Consider the following 18,812-nt stretch of genomic DNA (forward strand, 5'->3'; position numbering starts at 1 on the left):
TGTTTGTTTAGCTGCTGCCCTGATGAGGTTTCATATACCTTGAGAATTCTCAGAATTTCCGACCTCTCTGTTTCAGTATCTCTCCCAAAAATTATGTTGTCATCTGCAAAAAAGAGGTGGGAAATTTTCGATCCCCTTCTGCAAACTGAAACCCCTTTTAGTCTCTTCCCTTGCACTGCTTAATGGAGCATTGCCAATAGGCATTCAGCACAAAGGAGAAATAGATAGGGCGACAATGGGTCCCCTTGGTGCAACCCTCTTGAAGGAATGATGTAACCCTGAAGGACTCCATTTATTCTAATGGCATAAGTAACTATGCTGAGGCATTTCAGGAGAAGAGCTACCCACTTGTTTGCAAACCCCACTTTTTGCATAATTCGCTCCAAGCATCTCCATTCCACTCTATCGTAGGCCTTACTCACATCCAATTTCAATGCCATCTCTCCCACCTTCCCCTTTCTTTTCTAGCTGATATGGTACATTGTCTCTGATGCCACCAACACGTTGTCTGTAATGAGCCTTTCAGCCACAAATGCACTTTAGTTCTCACACACCAGCTGGGGAAGCACCTGTTTGAGTCTGTTGGCTATGGTCTTGGAAGCAATTTTATAAGTAATGTTACACAGACTTATCGGGTGGAAGTCTGTCACCCTTTTTGGATCTTTCACTTTTGAAATTAGCACAATGTGGGTATCATTGGAATTTAGGGGAGTGATGCCCAAGTTTAAAAAATCTAAGACAGTTTTTGAGACAACGGGCATACCGTAGGCCAGAATTTCTGGTAGAAAAAATTGGGGGCATCTCATCTAGACGCGGAGCAGAGGTAGGGTACATTTGCTTCAGGCATATTCCACTTCAGAGGCCTGGAAATTCTGAGATAGGAGAACATTCATTGGGTCCAAAACCTTCCTGTGGATAGATTGGATAACTTCTTCACTTACTTCTAGGTGGGATGTAGTGAACAAGTTCACATAATAATCCTCAAAGGTTTTGCCAATCCCCTCCTCCTCACTCTACCAACACCCTGTTTCATCCAACACTCCTTGTATGGTGTTACGTTGGTACCTGCTTGAGGCTTTTGTATGGAAGAATGAGATGTTTTTATACCCATGCCTCAACCAGTTAATCCGTGACCTCTGACGCTGTTGAGGTACAAATTTTCGGGCCTTGATTTTATTAGCCCACTCACAAAATACCCACATGAGCCCACACATTATTCTAAACCCACATAAATATTCTCATATATATATTACCCAAATATTCTCCATGTTATTGGGCCTTCACAAATACTCCATACACAAGCCCATAAATTGCCATGGGCCCTTTCACAAATATTACCTATTATATCCCACATACCATCCAACTTAAATTCTCCACAAAATATGCTCATCATATTACTACCAAAATTGGGCCTCAAATTACACTATCCCCACACAAAGCCCAACATCATTTGGCATGTGGGCAAAACTCAAAGAAAGCCCAAATTCCAAAAGTCCCACTACGATGTGGCTAATTCCAAAAGTCCCAATACGATGTGGCTAATTCCAAATGTCCCACTACGATGTGGCAAATTCAAAGCCCACTACGATGCGGCACTATTTACAAAAACCGCTATGATGCGACACTATTTACAAAGCCCGTTGCTACACGGCAATACTTTACAAAATCTCAAAATCATTTTTACAAAGCCCAAATTCTTATTTGGCATCTATTTTCACAAAGCCCAAATACTAATTTGGCACTATTTTATAAAGCCCAAATATTATCTTGGCAATTCTTTCATAAAGCCCAAATACTAATTTGGCAATTATCTTTACACTATTTTTATAAAAGCCCAAATGCTAATTTGGCATCCATTTTACAAAACCTAAAACCATTCTAGCAATTATCTTACAAAGCCCAAAATGACATTTTGGCAAAAACAATTACTTTATACTCAAAGCCCAAATGTTAATTTGGCACTTATTTTTGCAAAGCCAAAATAATCTTATGGCAACTATTTCATGAAGCCCAAATGCTATTTTGACACATATTTACTAAATTCAAATATTATTTTAACATTTGTTAAATCCCCAACTCATGGGAAATACAAATTATTCATTTCTTAAAAGAATATCTCTTTGACAAAATTTTATGGGAACTATGTCTATTATTTCCATAATCAAACTATAAAGCCCATGAATATCACCCATGGCAAAACTACTCATTTATAAGGGTTAACAAAGCCCAAGCAAGCTTATCAACAAAGCCCAGCTGGGTCAGACTAGCCCACACACAAATCTCAGCAATTAAAGAACACGTGAACTGGTCAGCCAAATTTCAGTAATAATTAAACAGTTAGAGCCCCTTCCCATCAGGTCCCAACATGTCTAATCAGATCAGAAAACAAACACGTGTCTACCAAGGGATGAATCCGTTCTCCACAAGCTGAAATCCCATCATCTCTCAAGTGACATAAAGCTGAAGGTGATGTGACAAAAAGTTGGGAAAGCTGGGAAAGCTTCAGCCAGCTGTTACTTCTTTCTCCTTCAGCTCATTCAGTCAAGAAACCAAAGCTGCCATGACTAGACCAGTGAAGCTCCTGAAACAACACAAAATCAGCTCATTTTCATACTAAAAATATGTATTCTCTGATTCATGAACCAAGCACATGAACCCCAAATGGGGAAACTTAGGGAAATGTGGTTTGGAGGGCACCAAATGGGATCCCAACAGAGTTCTCAGCAAGGGCTCCAAGGTTGACACCTGGCTTGGGGTGGTCCAATCTGCCCTAGGGAACTCTGATTCTAGTTGCAGCATATCCAAGATCATTAGCCTAAAGCATGCTCTAATCCCATCAGCCAAGGCTAATCTGCATTCAATGCTAAAGCCAGAAACCCAACTGTGATTGCCCAAAACAGTAGGAACCTTCTAAAGTTAAGCTTACTATTCTTAGCTAAAAATCTTAAGAACGATTCTCCAAGAATTTTCTGGAGATTGAGGAAGATTTAGCAAAGATTATTTGCTAATCACCCCTTGAAAAACCTAATATAAATGGAACTCTCTATTAATGCTTCAATGACTAACAACACACTAAAGCTTACACCAGAAAAGTTTCTGCCTTAACCTCTCTGTTTAAGCTTTCTCTAAGCTCTGAAAATCCTCTGAGTTCTTAGTTTCAAGCATAGAAACTAAGTCTCCCAGCTCCTAACTCACAAATACTTTCTCATAGCTCTACTCTTAAATACTTACTTGCCCCAGTAGAACATTCCAGCAGTACCACTATACACTCTCACTCATTACTCATACTATTCACAAATGATTCTCTCTACTCACTACATATATTATATTCATGAGCATGCCATGGCACCATAATGATCTTGCTGCGCTAACTGGGATCTCTCTCTCTCCCTTCATCTCACACTAAGTCTTCTCCATTATTTGCTATTATGGAACATATGATATTTATCTACTCATTTACTATCAATGGTTATGATGTGACTATTACTATAAAGTTTTTCCATCATATTGTTGTATTAGAAGGCTTCTTTCCAGAGCTAACGGATGATGAGTCTGAAAACATAGATATTTCCCTTAGTCTGTAAAGTAACTAACGGCTGGAGACTTATTTTGGTTCGTTTTACTTTACTGCTAGGCTATTTTCTACAGGAATACCTTAACAACTAGGCCTTTTTCTGCAGAAACATTTTTACCTTTGGGCTGTTTCCTGCAGAAATACTTTACTGCTAGTTTATTTCTTACAGTATGTTTTTCAACCATGCTGATGTGTTCGCTGTAGGAATTGTTCATGGGCCACTCATGACAGTTCCAATCTAAGCCCAAGGCATAAAATATAGTGGACTTCTTGGATCTTCACCGATAGCCTTTAGGCCGTGCATTAAGCCCATCGTCAAGTTTCGGTTTAGACCCTCCGACCCAACTTAAATCTTATTTGTCGAGAAGGAAACTTTTTCGCCCCCAACAGACGCCACATGACCTCCTCCACATCCAATAGCTTGTTTATCTCCATTCTTGTGCATTCAATTTCCTCCAAGGTGGCTGTGGACCCCTTTTTGCATTCTAAAACCTTAAGCCTAGCTTGCATTGCCGCTAGTTTTTTACCCACATGCCCAAAAGAATTATTATTCCAGGATGTCAGGGAAGCTCTACACTCATCCAAACAGGTAAATAGAGGAGATTCAGTTTCCTTACCGTTCCTCTAACCCAAGCATCTTCCACCACCCTAGCACAGGATTCTTCCTTTAGCCACATTTCTTCGAAGCAGAAGAGTTTTTTCTGACGGCGTTTCTTTTTGTTATTCTGGACATCCTTAAGAATCAGTACACAGTGATCAGAGGAGGAATTGGGCTTATGATGAAGCTGCATTTGGAGAAATCTAGTCGCCCAATTTGTTGAGACTAATGCTCTATCTAGCCTTTCCCTGACCCATCCTCTGTTTCCCAACCGTCTACTCCAAGTATAATCCTAACCCTTATGACCCAAATCACGAAGATTACACGAATTGAGTTTTGTTTCCATTAAAAAAAATAAAATTGGGATCTTCAAAAGACACTACCTTCTCGAGAGCACGAATTGTACGCCGGTTCCCAAGCCCCCTACAGTTCCAAGCCATCGTACTCATTGATAACGATGGGGCTGTGCCGTAGCCTCTGCTGATCTGAAGTGCTTTGCCATAAGTTGACCTACCACAACCACTTCTTCCTCCTTCTTACTCCATTTTCCTGATTCGGTTTTGTCCTGGACTTCTTTAAGCGGCATTGTCCCCTTCCTTTTCAACCTAGTTTTAGGCACATCGGCAGTGTAGCTTGTTGCTTTATCGCCATCTTGTTGGATTCACTTCCACATACCTTGGTTGACCCGCCTTTTCACTTCCTGATTCTGAATCTCTTTCACCCCTGAGGGTGGCTCATTTTCCTTTCCCCTGCTTTCTGAGAATTTCTTTTTCTTTGGAAGTTTCTTGGGAGTACTCGTTTTTTGACCTAAGCTCTCACACTTTAGTTATGGGACTTGTATTTGGTCCTTTAGTATTGCTTCACTTCCCTTACTTCTTAAAACTCGGCCCCCTTCTTTTACTTTCGAGTCCATATGTATTTGGTATTTTTGGGCCTCATCTTGGTTTCATGCAAGCCCATATAGGCCATCTGAGGCAGCTATTGGACCTGGGCTGGTAGTTGGGTCATATTGGCTTTTTCTTCTACTCCAGTCCCCAACACCTCGGGGTGGCCAAAGTTTGAAAAGCCTGAGCCAACTCTATTTTCCTTCTTTGGCGCCTGATTTCCCATTAGTTCCTGTAGCGTATCAGCTACATTTATGGCGCAGTCAATCTTCCTCAATTGCTCCTCAAAATCTTTTGGCTTACTCTCCTAGTGCGTCACATCCACCATGACCAAGCCTGAGACTGTGGTTGCCATTTTAGGCGGAGGGAGGATTTCTCCATTGTCGGCCAAAGGCACCACCCCTGGCATCCTTGAGTTATTTCTCATGGTCTGGTTGTTACAACGTTGTCCACACCCTTTGCTTTTTCCTTCACCTCCTTTCTTTCAAGTAGGGACTTCCGCCACCTGCGGCCTTTGGAGCCATTCCGTGTATGCTCAAAGCCAGGGTCCATACTGCCTCTCTTCAATCTCTAGGGACTCATTGCTATCAATCCAAAGTGGGCAATATCTGTCATCATGGTCCAATTTGCCACACTAGTAGCAGAAAATGGGAAGGCGTTCGTAACGAAAATCCACCCATCCTTTCTCTAAGGCACCCATGCGAACCACTCTACCTCTGCACAGAGGTTTTGAGATGTCAATAGTTACTCATATCCTTAAGTACTTACCCATGCTAAATCCCTTGGATCCTACATCCACCTTCTCTATCATCCCTATTGGACCTGCAATCTTTTCTGCTACCTCTTTTGTTTGCTTTCTCATAGGCAAGCCATGTAGCTTAGTCCAGAAGGGGGTCCTGTCAAAACTTAACGTGGAAACCACGTCCCCCTTGCCAAACTTGTGGAGGACAAGAAGGTATTTATCAAAAGACCACGGGCTCACCCACAACACTCGGTTCATATCCTCTTCTTTTTGGAACAGGAAAAGTGTTGTGTTGTCTCCGGCATCCTGGACCTCAAAGTTCTCTGTTGTCTTCCATATCGGCTTCAGCGCCTTCACTAGTGCCTCCAAGTTGATACGTATTTTTTACGGAAATTTACCCGCCAGGACCCATCTCTCTGCCACCTCCTCATCGTCTAACTCCACCTATTCTGCTTCGTTTTCCGTGAGTTGTAGCTTCTCACATCGCTTCGAGAGCTCCTCCATGGGGTAAAGCTACCAATCGAGGTGGAAGTGAGCAGGACAGACTCAAATGAGATAGCGAAACTCAAAGAGTATAATTCTACTGGACTGGAGAAACTCTTCTTATTTAACGACAAGCTCCTTTTTTCACCTCTAGAGTTTCCTTAGAAACCTAGAAAGAAAACCCACCCCAGCCCAACAATTAATCACTGGCCAAACGCATAGAAATAGCAAAAAGGGTCCATCTCAGTTGTCTTTTCAACAAAACTGATTGGGGGTAAAAGTTGGCTAAACCAGTCTGGGTTGGTCAGATCATTTGGTCCACCAGGTTTTTTTATTTGTTGTTGTTGTGTGTGCAGCCCTTAGAAAGACTTTCTTTTTAGGCTTTCAATTGAGAAAGACTAAAAGAGAATTTGTAGGCTTTTGAGTGAGTAGCTATAGAGTCGAAGGGGGTGGTAAGACTTGATGATCAAGAGATGGTAAAGAGTAAGAGCTTTCAATATCTTGAATCACTAATTCATAAAGACAGAGAGATTGAAGATGATGTGAATTATAGGATAAGAGTAGGGTGGATGAAGTGGAGAGGTGCATTAGGAATTTTTTTTTTTATTGTAGAATATCTATTAAGTTAAAGGGAAAATTTTTATAAAGTGACATATTCATAAAGTGAATGTAGATAAGAAAGAGTAAGTTGAGGAAATCCATTTAAAAGATAGGAGTAACCCCTATTGATGAAAAGATGAGGAGGAGTCGCTTGAGATGGTTCGGTCTCAGAGGAGAGCAATTAATGCACCAGTAAGAAAGAGTAAGTGATCCAAGTTGAGAGAACAAAAAAAAAAAAAAGGTAGAAAAAGACTAACAATCAAGAAAGCAATAGAGAGTATGACTTTAGATAAAATGGAACAAAGGATAAGAATACTTGTGGCCAACCCTAACTAATTTGTTGAGGATCCATAGCAACCCCAAAATTTTGGGAATAAGGCTTTGTTGTTGTTTGTTGTTAATGCACTTATCTTTAGTAGTCCCTGCAGGGGGAGGAATGCTGCTATGTTTTATAGCTAGTATTTGGGTTGAACATTTAGTTAAGAAAGAATGAGGACTTTTGAAGGGTCTTTACAGAGACTGAAATCTCAGTTTGTTGGGTCATTTTTCTATTGGTTACTACCACCAAATATATATGATTTCTTCAATTCCTTGTAATTGTAATTTGGCTAAGGGAACCTTTGTGTATGTAACCAGTATTATGCCATTGATTTACAATGTGTCATTGTACCCTTTGTGTTAAATGAAATAATTATTATTCCTTATTGAAGGAAAAAAAATTCCTGCATTTGGGTGCCCTTATTTTCTGCAATGATGTGTGATCTCATGGGATGTAGCCTTTATTAGAAAGACAAAAGCCCAATATTTGAATTAAAATTCTAGAGAGCGATTCATCAGAGGATCGACTGCAGGACTCAGGAATTAAGGTTCATCAATCCTCTTAGGTTCATCAATGTGTGTTCTCTCTCTCTCCAGATGTAGGAAGCCCTAAACGCACAGTATAGCATTCAAGATCTACAACGCACGGTATAGATTTTAGCTTATAAAGTTCAGCTTTTGTAAGGTTAGTTTGTTTATATATTTTGATAGAGAAACATGTTCAATGTGGTACGTCTTAATAATCACATTAATAGCCAATAGTTAATACCATTTGCAAATTCAATTCATGGAGTTGCAATTTTCATTAAATCGTTCTATGGCTTGAAGCACTTGCATTTTAACAAATTGGACATGTCTTTAAAGTCTTTTTATTTCTTTGGGGAAAAAAAAGAAAAAAAAAAAGGAGAGGATATGTTAAAACTTGGCATCATCAACTTATAAGAGAGGATATGTTCTTAGATGGTAGGAATAGGACAAAATGGTTACACGTTTGTTACGCTTGACTTGCAGAAATTGCTCATAAAGATGTATGCGCATGATCTACTTCCCTTTGCTTTTAGTGAAAGATTAAATGCACGCCAATGTTGAGATCAACCATTCTAAAAAAATAGTCTGTGCAATCATAAAATATTATTATTAGTATGAATTTTAAGGAGTTGCGGTGTTCAGGAATTAAACCAAAATTCTTTTAAATTATCTATAATATTTTGTCCTTCGAAAATTTTCTCTCTTTAATTTTATTATCTATTATATTTTGTCCACTGTTATGGACTAAATCAACTTATTCTCCAGTTACCATCATTAATAAATGAGAAATCAAATCAAGGTTATAGTTTTTCTATTTGGTTGCTAGGGTTTTTGTTCATGAAATTGCTATTTTCTATTTAAAAATTGCACCTGTGGATCAATATTTATATTTCTTAACTTGGCATTTTGCACCTATGGCTAAAATTTGTGTGGATCTTTGGAAGTTCAAAAATCTTTTCTCCATTCACCATGGTTTTTCATTGAGTAATTTCTTTCTCTCTTACTCCTCTTGACGAGTTTTGTTTTTGACTAGAAGAAAGCTTTTTTGCTTTGAAGGTCATGTAGCACCTGTCTCATTTTATTTGTCCTCACCACAAGAAAAACATCTAGGTAAGGCAAATAATCTATTTTAAAGTTTGAATGGAAACTACCAAGTACAATAGGTAAATCTTTAAGGGATGAGCTTAATTGCTTCTTATTTTCAATAATAAATCATTTTATTGCAATACCGGTAATTGTTTGAGAAATCCAATACGTTCATATCTCTATAGAATAGAGATAGTAGAAGCCAATTTTATTACAACTACTTAAATTGAGTTGACTTAATTCCTTACAATTACAAAGTATAGAATGAAAGATAATGGAATTAATTGTTATAATTTTTATTTTCTTTCCATGTTTTGAATTTCGTCTATATAATTATTACAACTGAGCAAAGATTGAGAAAGTAACATTACTACTCTAATTTGAAGTTTAATGCATCATTCTCAAGTCATGGTCTTTATTTATATATTTGCAGTTTATATTTCTAACCGTTGATGAGAAATTAAGGCTCAGTTGCACAATATGTGTAAATTCTTCAGAATGCTACTTTAAATAGTAAGTTAATGTGTCTCTTACATTTGGGTATTAGTTAGAATTGTTTTCAAATAATTGTACCAATAAAAGTGAATGTGTATAAATTTTGTTTAACTATCCCATGCATCGCACGGGTTAGCGACTAGTTTTTAAAATAAAAACGTTCCAATTAAACTAGGAACTCATTGCATACGAGGTCGTTAATGAAAAGTGTTTAATATTTTTGGCTTGGAGTGATATAATGTTCATATATAATAAGCACATGGGTTGAAATAAGCAATGTTTATAAACTTAACTAGAAAATAAAGAGGTTTGTGATTTTAAAGACAGCATCTTTTGTGTCCCCCCCCCCCCCCCCCCCCCCCCTCTTTCTCAATGGGCATTATCAATGAACCATGTGCTCATGGCTATGCTCTCTTGAAATTCTATCCTGTGGTTTCCATATACTACGCTAGTTTTAGAGGGTAATAATCTTAGGGAGAGGAATATCACCAGGGATATCGATCGGGTAATGTTCCAAGTGGGATGAAGTTCACCGAACGTGGAAGAGCCAAACAACTATTTCTTAAGCTTTCTGACCAACTAATTGGGTTGATCGAAGCCACTCCAAAGATTAAGTTAGTAGCTGACTTGAGAATTAGAAATATGAATCAATAAAGTGTTTTCCTTTAAACATAACTAGCTTTTTTTTTTTTTTTCTTTTAAACGAGGGGACAACACACTATCCCCTCAGGTTAGAAGGGGAGAAACTCCCAAGGTGCTCATTCCAATACTATATATATATTGGTGACTTTATCATTTTGTTTAATATGAAATGAGTGGTAGTTATTCAAAGTAATAAATGCTGACTTGATGGGTAAAAAGACTTTCCTCTAACACTTATATCAATTTTGAAGGTAGTTGGTCATCGAGCTTTAGGGAATCCTCAATTTAAGTGAGAGATTTCCCCCTCAAAGGCTCTCAGCCATGCACTTTCATTTGATTGTCCCAATTAGAGATGTGATCAATAAGTAAGAACCATAGGTTAATTGCGGGAGATAAGACGAAATAGAAATGTAATCTTGGTTTGGGCTGAGCTCATTTTGGACTGGAATTAGGCCCAAGGACAACCAGCATGATACCATATTTGAACATACCTCATTTGATTATCGTTTTCATCTAGAATAGAAACAAACAGGGTGAAATTCTTTGAAACCCAAAGCATTTAGAGTGCAATAGGCCCTTCTTAATCTTAGTGCACCCTCGGTTTTTCATAGTGAAAATTATTGTCATATAAAGTACAAACCGCACCAATTACTTGCAATTTTAAACATTAATTAAATTGTAAACGGTTTTAGATTTTGATAGCCAAGGATAGGATCAATGCTAAGGTCATGCCCAATTAACTAACACTAAGCTGTAAGCCCAAGGATTGGGCCAAGCACGAGTTCTAATGATCACGGTGTTAACCCAAGGACATGAGCTCTAATGTTCATGGACTTGAGCTTTAATGAATCCATTGAGTCACTATTGGGCTCGGGCCTCAAGGAACCCCAATTCTGCCCCTCTTCTTAGGTGAAAGAATTGTAATGCCTGCTTTCTCTTCTTCTTCTTTTTTAACAAATTTTTCCACCTTTTATCGATACAATTGATTGAGTTATTTAAAATGTACAATAATCTAATTTTTCAACCCAAAAAAAAATTGGAGCAATGTAGTTCTATTTTTTTTTTTCTTAACAATGTTTTGAGTTTTTTCATTAACTAAAATCTATGATGGTTGAATAAGAGATATGGGTTCAGTCTCTGCTTACGGCAATAACCAATTGATGTCTTGATCTGATAATAAAGAGTTATCATCAAGAAAGAATCTATAAGTTGAAACTTTCTCGACCAAAAAAAAAAAAAAAAACCAAGTAGCATGATTATCATGTAGATCTACTTTGTTTTTTTCCCCTGAAAACTTGGATCCATATCCCTATTTTTGCCAACATATAACGTAAGATAGTCTTGCTTTTGGGCTCCATGATGCTAACGTTACGTAGGTACCTTGGGCACAACTTTTGAATGTAACAAAGCGACATGCCCTATTTCAAGGGCAAAACAAATCCAATGTCAAATACAAATTAATGTCAGTACTTCCCCTCGTAGAATTCCAAATTTCGTGTCGGCCTAAGGACATGAGTTCTAATGAATAATGATCCTTTCAGTCATTATTGGGCTTAGGCCCCAATGGGCCCCAATTTTGTTTTGCCCCCTTCTTCTTAGCTAAAAACAATTGTAAGGTACTCTTTCTTTAAATTTTCCCCCCACCTCTCATCAATATAATTATAATTAATTAAGGAAAAAAATTTAATATATTTTTATTGAATGTTTTGCGCTCCCAAATTTCCTTTAACAGACAAGGCTTGGTAAGGGACTCACAATTTACTTATATGGTGGGCTTAGTGTTTCCTACTATGGGTAATTTTTAGCCAAGCAACTCAATGACACACCTTGGCTCTCACGAATTCCCTATCTTCTCTCTCTAAGTTACTCTACTTCTTAGTGGTACTGACTTCCTCTCCTTTACTCTCTATTTTCTTCTCAGAATTGCCAACCCCCATTTCTTCACTCACTTTTGTTATTTATACCTTGAGGTTGGTGGAGGTTTCATGATTACGTCCTAGTCTCACTCATGTGTGTGGGATCCAATTTGATTATTCCTGACAAGGGATAAGCTTTATCGAGACAGTGGTAATGACATTGGAACTGGTTCCTGCCTCCAAAGGATTGCTCGACAACGGTATTTCCCAAGGCAATACTGAATTGCCGAGGACATGGACTGTCCCGAACAAACGCATTCCCAATCAAGTCATAATTGACCGGTGTGGGCTTGTATATCATGCATCCAAAACGGAATGGGCTAACTATGAGGTTTGGGCTCAATTTTGGTCTTTGAGAATGTTCGGGCCAAGGCCTAATGAGCCTGAGATCATACCTCGTACAAATGTGAATTTTAACAAATTTACCATTGAATTATATATATATATATATATATATTAATTTCCTTCGTGCTTGCAAAACTTCAAGAAAATCAAAGATCAATAGTTATGTTATCAATCAAATGTTTAAATATTGAGTTTTATGCATCAAATAATAAATAACATCTGATTGGTATAAAATTTGATATGCATGTTAAAAATATTAAAAATATGCAATTCAACAATTATATTTTCAAAATATGTAGCAATGTTAATTTTGAGTGGAAGTTTGTAACCATTAGCTACAACTAATTTTGTAACCAAACTTTGTCCATTAATTAAGGAAACAGTTTTGTTACAAAATTTAATGTAGCATAAGGCTACAATTTCACTCAATATCTTTTATTAAAATTAAATTTTCACGAATCTACCATTGGATTACATTTTTTTTTTTTTTTAGGGAAATGCTAACAAATGCCCTTAAGCAATGATTAATAATTCATTTAAAGAAAATTTTTATGGAAAAAGAAAAAAAAAATTAATGTTTTGACAACTTTTTCCATTTTCCATAAAAGTGGTATCAAAACTTTCCTAAAATGGATTGTTAACAATTTCTCATAAAAGCAATTAATGTTTTGACAGTTTTTTCCATTTTTCATAAGAGTGGTATAAAAAAATTTCCTAAAATGGATTGTTAACCATTGCTCTAAGAGCACCCGTTAGCATGACCTTCCTTTTTATATCCTCTATACTTGCAAAATTTCTAGAAAATTAAAGATCAAGAGTTATGTTATCAATCAATTGTTAAAATTACAAGTTTTTGTAGACAATAATTTTTTTATAAAAAATAAGTTTACAGATCGAATAGTAAATAAAATTCGATTTTCACGAAATTTTACATGTATGTTAAGAATATAAGGAAGATACAATTTAACGGTTAAAATTTTAAAATATATAGTTAATTAATTTTTTAAGTTAGAGTTATAAACTAAAATTACAACCAAATTTATTGCAGAACTTTGTCCTTAGATATTTAATTTGGTTTGACATTTCTCAAGGCTAATAGAACGCTAGTGCATGCATTTCTAGCTGGGAGAGGAGGAATAGAATTGAAATGAAATGGATAAGAAAGTGGGTCCCAACCAAAGTAATAAACAAAACTGTAGAAAGCAAAAAATGGTGCGTTGCACGTCAGCCTCCTCCTGGGACACAGTCCTCCTCCTTTGGAAGTAGGTTCCACGGCATCCTCCACCAATTTCTTTTCTCTTTCTTTTCTTTTACAAAAGCTAAAAATATTATTATTAATAATATATATATATATATATATGTAAATAATCAAAAAGTGAAGCTAAAAAAGGACAAGGACACCCCAAACCCAATTAATTTTCGTTTCTCCGCGTCTCTCGTCAGAGTCCTCAGGTGTGGATCCCACAAAACATACCTTTTTTGCATCGTTAAAGGATGAGTGAGGACAAACATATTTCATCACATTTTCACCCTTTTCTCTGCAAGTGGGGTGACTCCAACCGTAACGTAAATTCATCACTTTAAGGGCCTAACATTGAAAAGCTGCACCAATGATCCTTCTACGAATCAATTTTAGTTTTCAAGGCTCTCTATGAATAGGTAAATTGTTAGGAAAGAGTAAAGTTAGATAATATAATTTTTGGGATAAATTTCATTAACGTATCTTGATATTTGAGTTAATATCAATTAGTTTTAAAACTAGTTAATTTAGTCCTTAAAGTCAACTTAGTTCCTAAACAATTAGCTATTTTTTCTTGACTTTTTTGGGACTAAGTTGACTTTAGGGATCAAATTGATTAGTTTTGAAAAATTTTGGATCACGATATGTTAATGAAATTTACCCTAATTTTTATTACAAAACCTCTACAAACTATGTGTCACTAATCATAATAAAGTAATTCTGATGATTTTTTATTATGTTATTAAAATCCATCAAATGTATTTATTGTCAAATGGTTTATAAACTATTTGTAATAAATTTGTAGTAAATTTTAACATTTCTCATTATAAAAATCATGGTTGTTTACAAAGAAGATGCTCATTAGGTTGAGTTCAATTAAGTTAATGATCCTATTTAATGTTTCATGAATCTAAATTTGGATTTGAATTTGAATTATAAAGTGATGGATTTGAAATGTCTTAATTCCAAATCCATAAATATTTAAGTATGTCATATGGATTTCTAAAATTTTATGGATTAATAAATTATTTTAAATTCAAGGATTTTAAGCTTTAAAATCCCTGACAAATTTGTTATATCCAAATCTTTTACCCTTTGTAAACAATCTGAATAAAGTATTTGGATTTTAATCACCCAAATTCAAATCCGTGTGCCCAAAATTTTGTCATCCAAACACACCATAAAACTATGGGTTAATAAATTATTTTAAATTCAAAGATTTTAAGGTTTAAAATCCTTGACAGATTTGTCAAATCCAAATCTTTTACCCTTTGTAAACTATCTAAACAAGATATTTGGATTTTAATCACCCAATAACTCCAAAATCTAAGAGCCCAAATTCTGTCATCCAAACACACCATAAAAGTATTTGGCTAAATAGACCAATGAGATTTATCTAGTGTGCGTAAGAGATTATGTATACTCCCGATTAATATAATGCTTTAAAAGGTACTCAGCACAAAAAAAAAAAAAAAAAAAAAGCTTTAAAAGTATCGGACAACAGCATTTGAGAAAAAAGAGGCGAAAAAATCGTGTAACGTATCAATGTTCAGTTACAACAGTTTGAATTAAATAATTTATTTAATTGAAAACATATGTTAGATAAAAGTATAATTACCTAAAATATAACAATAAGAATTTAAAAATGTTACACTTAAACTAACTTAAAAATTTAAACCCCTTTATAAGCTTAATTAAATGGTCTCTTAATCTTGTGAATTACTAGAACATACAAGAAAAGAAGTAAATATTTGAAAAGTTGTACATATGATGTGGACTCTATGGTCATGTGGTTACTCCATTGCTATGTAGATTGTAAATATAGATGGATAAATTGAAAAAAACATTTGAACCACATAAAATAAAATTACCAAAAAAGATTCTCCTCTCTTTAGCAATGGGAGGAAAAATTATTGAAACGAGAGTTGAAACTAGGTGTGGACATATCACCTTCTGCATGATTTCACTCTAGTCTCTAGCACTTAACCCCATATAATAATCCCTCCCAAAAAAATTCCCCAAAGATAAAGAAGAAAAGACTCCACTCCCACACCTTAAAAAAAGTCGGTTTATCTAATATGGGATTATCTCAATATTGTGTCTAGGATATATGGGGCTGCAACTTAAAACTCCAATAACCTTTTCATAAAGCTCAATTATTGATTCATGGACTAAAATTTTTACCAAAAAAGTCGACTCTTTTTTGTTTTTTGGACGGTGGAAAACAATCTCGTGGGGTTCACAGTGCACTTTTATGGGACTTGGGAATTCTCACCCCCCAACACAGCTAAACCCTGTTCACTGTTCGTACCCAAAAGAAGTACACAACAAAAAATAATCAAAAGCAAAGCATCACAGACAAAATCAACGGCGAGAGATTGATAGAATTCTAGAGCAAAAGTGTGATCCGACGGTGGATTAGAGGTGAAAGAAGTCTAAAACAGTGGGTTGCGGAAACACGGAGCCGCTCTTGCCCAGAGTTTGGAAGATATGTATCGATATTCCCCTCGACCTCGACCTCGACCTCGACATCTCCAACACCCAGATGGCCCCACGCCATTCTCACCCACCGTACACAAAAGTCCAACGTCAAACTATCTTTTGACTCAACCATAGTTAAATTTAAACTCGACCCCATCCACACAAAAACATTTATTAGTGTCAAATTTCCTTCCCTTATATAATGCCTTAATTCTTCACTACTTGTACTTCACTGGCTCTCTCTCTTCTAGATTACTCTTCTGTAGAAATTTTGTCATAAAAGAAAAGGGAAAAAAAATATCAGATCGAAGTGGGTCAGAATGAGCTGCAACGGTTGCAGGGTACTACGAAAGGGTTGCAGTGACACATGCGTGCTGAGATCGTGCCTGCAATGGATCCAGTCCCCAAAAGCACAAGGCAACGCTGTCTTGTTCCTCGCCAAGTTCTTTGGCCGCAGCGACATCATTGCCTTCGTCTCCGCCGTCCCCGAAACCCAAAGACCAGGTTTTCACTATTTCCACTTTCTATTTTATATGATTTTAGGACAAAACTCCAACCTGAAGGTTTGTGAGTATCGATCACTTACGGTAAAAATAGTTGTGCTGTTTTAGATTTTGCCTTTTTTGTTATATGATACTGTGTGTGTGGGGTTGAGAATAGAGTGACCCATTAAATTTTTTGAAATTATTCTCATCAAATCATGTCAAAATTCATGAATTGAGTTTTTCTCTTCAACCCCATAGGCCATAGGGGTACAGCTGAGTGGTAGGCTAGTTGTTATAGGAGCACGATGTAAATTCGAAAGTCCTATGTTTAATCTAGCATACGATCATGTCTATGGGTTTCTGACTGCTTGTCTCATTTGTGAAATAGTCTGACAAAATGTTCGGACATCAATTCCTTTTACTCTTCATGATAAGACACCTTGCCTAAATCAAGTACTGTATTTGTATAATTATACCATTATTATAATCTCTGTATATATTTACGTATATGTCTTTTTATTGGAATTTTTTTTTGGGCCAAAAATAAGTGTTAGAGATAAAATTGTAGAGAATAATATTAGTAATTATTATTTTTTGTTGTTCCATTTTCAGCTTTGTTCCAGTCCTTATTATTTGAAGCATGTGGGCGTACTGTGAACCCAGTGGACGGATCGGTGGGACTGCTAGCACGTGGCAAGTGGCACGTGTGCCAGACGGCGGTGGACACGGTGCTTGCTGGAGGTACTCTGACTCCTTTAACGGAGTTTGAGACAATCACTAACGGAATTTTCCATGACACAACATGCAATCCGTATCTTCCATTTACGGCTTTCATGCAAGATGCTCAGCCGTCCGATCCTGCTCTCACTCTCTCACTGGGTCCTAAGAAGAACACCACCAAGTTCCCATGGAATGGTTATCCGAGAGCACTGAAGCAGCGCATGATGGCAGCGGCAGACACGATGTCGTCCTCGTTTAGCTCTGAGGTCTCCGAGATGACTAGCTTTGGAAGCTCTGGGAATGATCAGAAGAAGGTTCTCAATTTGTTTGTCTGAGAGAAAGAGAGAGAAAATTAGAGATATGGGGTAGTTTTGTCTATTTGATGAAATAGCGCAGAGTTTGGCTTTGATACCAACTGATGCCAGAATAGTAATAATGGAGAACCTTTTTAGTCAGATACCGGAAAATTTTTTTCCCGGTGAGTTTTTGGTTTTTTTGACAAATTTTAAGGGAAAGTGCTTTTGTTGTTTCTTAATGTTAATTTTGTTTGGGTTTCATGGAAATTATGACATGTGTGAGTGTTGCATGGATTTTGATGTGGGCCGTACATATTCACTTGGGTGACATTGTTACAAGAGGAGATGATAATTACTTAATTAAGCCCCTGATCCTAGCCAATTAAGAAGGTTAAATTAGTGGTTTAATAGTCTTAATTTTAGCCCTGTGATTTACTGTCTTGGACTAGCTTGCTTCAGACATAATAAAAACCACTTTACATCTTTGAGTCTTGTTGACCTTGAAAGACACTACTTGTTCATTTATTGAGAGAGATTTGATAGGGTCATCATTCAAGTACCAAACCTACCAACCTCACAGAGCGAAGAGAAGCCAATTTGCAAAAAATTGAATATAAAAGTGAATATAAGTCTATTGTGGCAGTTTTTAAAAGTGTTGTCGTAGGTCTCTTATAGTAGCGGTTTTCAAAACTGTCAGGAAAAAAAATTGCTGGTGTAAGACAAGTTTTTTGTTGTGTTAGTCCAATTCAATTTATGATTTAATATATGGCACACTTAAGCTTCCATCAGACTTCCAAGTTATAGCAAAGTAGCAATCATTTACAGGTTTGGTTAAGCTATACAAATAGGATTTTGCTAATATGTGCCCTTAGAGCACTCACAATAGTGGTGCTAAATAGCTATATTGCTATTTTTTAACACCACTGATCACAAAAAAAGAGTGCAGCAGTGGAGCTATAAGCAAAATTTTTTGCTTCTCAGCTACAATGCACATCTAAAAATAGATGTGCACTGTAGCTCAAAATTAAAAAAAAAAATATTATTTTATTTTGTGTTCTAATTAGAATATATATATTTTTTCTTTCTCCTCCTTTAGTCCTTCCCCATTTCTACCTGTTGCTCCTCTCTCCCCTCAATCGGTCCTCCACTCGCCGCCGATCCAAGCCCCTGCCCAGCGCCGACCCAAGCCCTTGCCCAGCATCGATTAATCTCTTCGTTCTCCGCCCCTATCTCTCTGCTATCTCTCTGATTGGGTTTTACGTTGATGGGTTCTATTTTTATTTTGATGAATGAGTTTTGATTTTGTTGATGGTTGATGAATGGGGTTTGTTGATGGTTGATGAATGGTGGCTGGGTTTCTCTGGTTGATGAATGGTGGC

The 18,812-nt window shown here is 36.7% G+C and overlaps 1 protein-coding gene across 1 annotated transcript; it reads left to right on the top strand.

Annotated features, from left to right (window-relative positions):
* The first annotated feature begins 15,997 nt into the window (after positions 1-15,997).
* Positions 15,998-17,735, top strand: LOC126710340 (LOB domain-containing protein 39-like). The gene is made up of 2 exons (XM_050410758.1): positions 15,998-16,436; positions 17,030-17,735. Exons 1-2 carry the CDS (start codon positions 16,253-16,255, stop codon positions 17,470-17,472), a joined length of 627 nt encoding a protein of 208 aa, XP_050266715.1. The 5' UTR covers positions 15,998-16,252; the 3' UTR covers positions 17,473-17,735.
* The last annotated feature ends 1,077 nt before the right edge of the window (positions 17,736-18,812 follow it).

Source organism: Quercus robur, chromosome 12 (genome assembly GCF_932294415.1).
Source record: "Quercus robur chromosome 12, dhQueRobu3.1, whole genome shotgun sequence".
NCBI classification, from domain to species: domain Eukaryota; kingdom Viridiplantae; phylum Streptophyta; class Magnoliopsida; order Fagales; family Fagaceae; genus Quercus; species Quercus robur.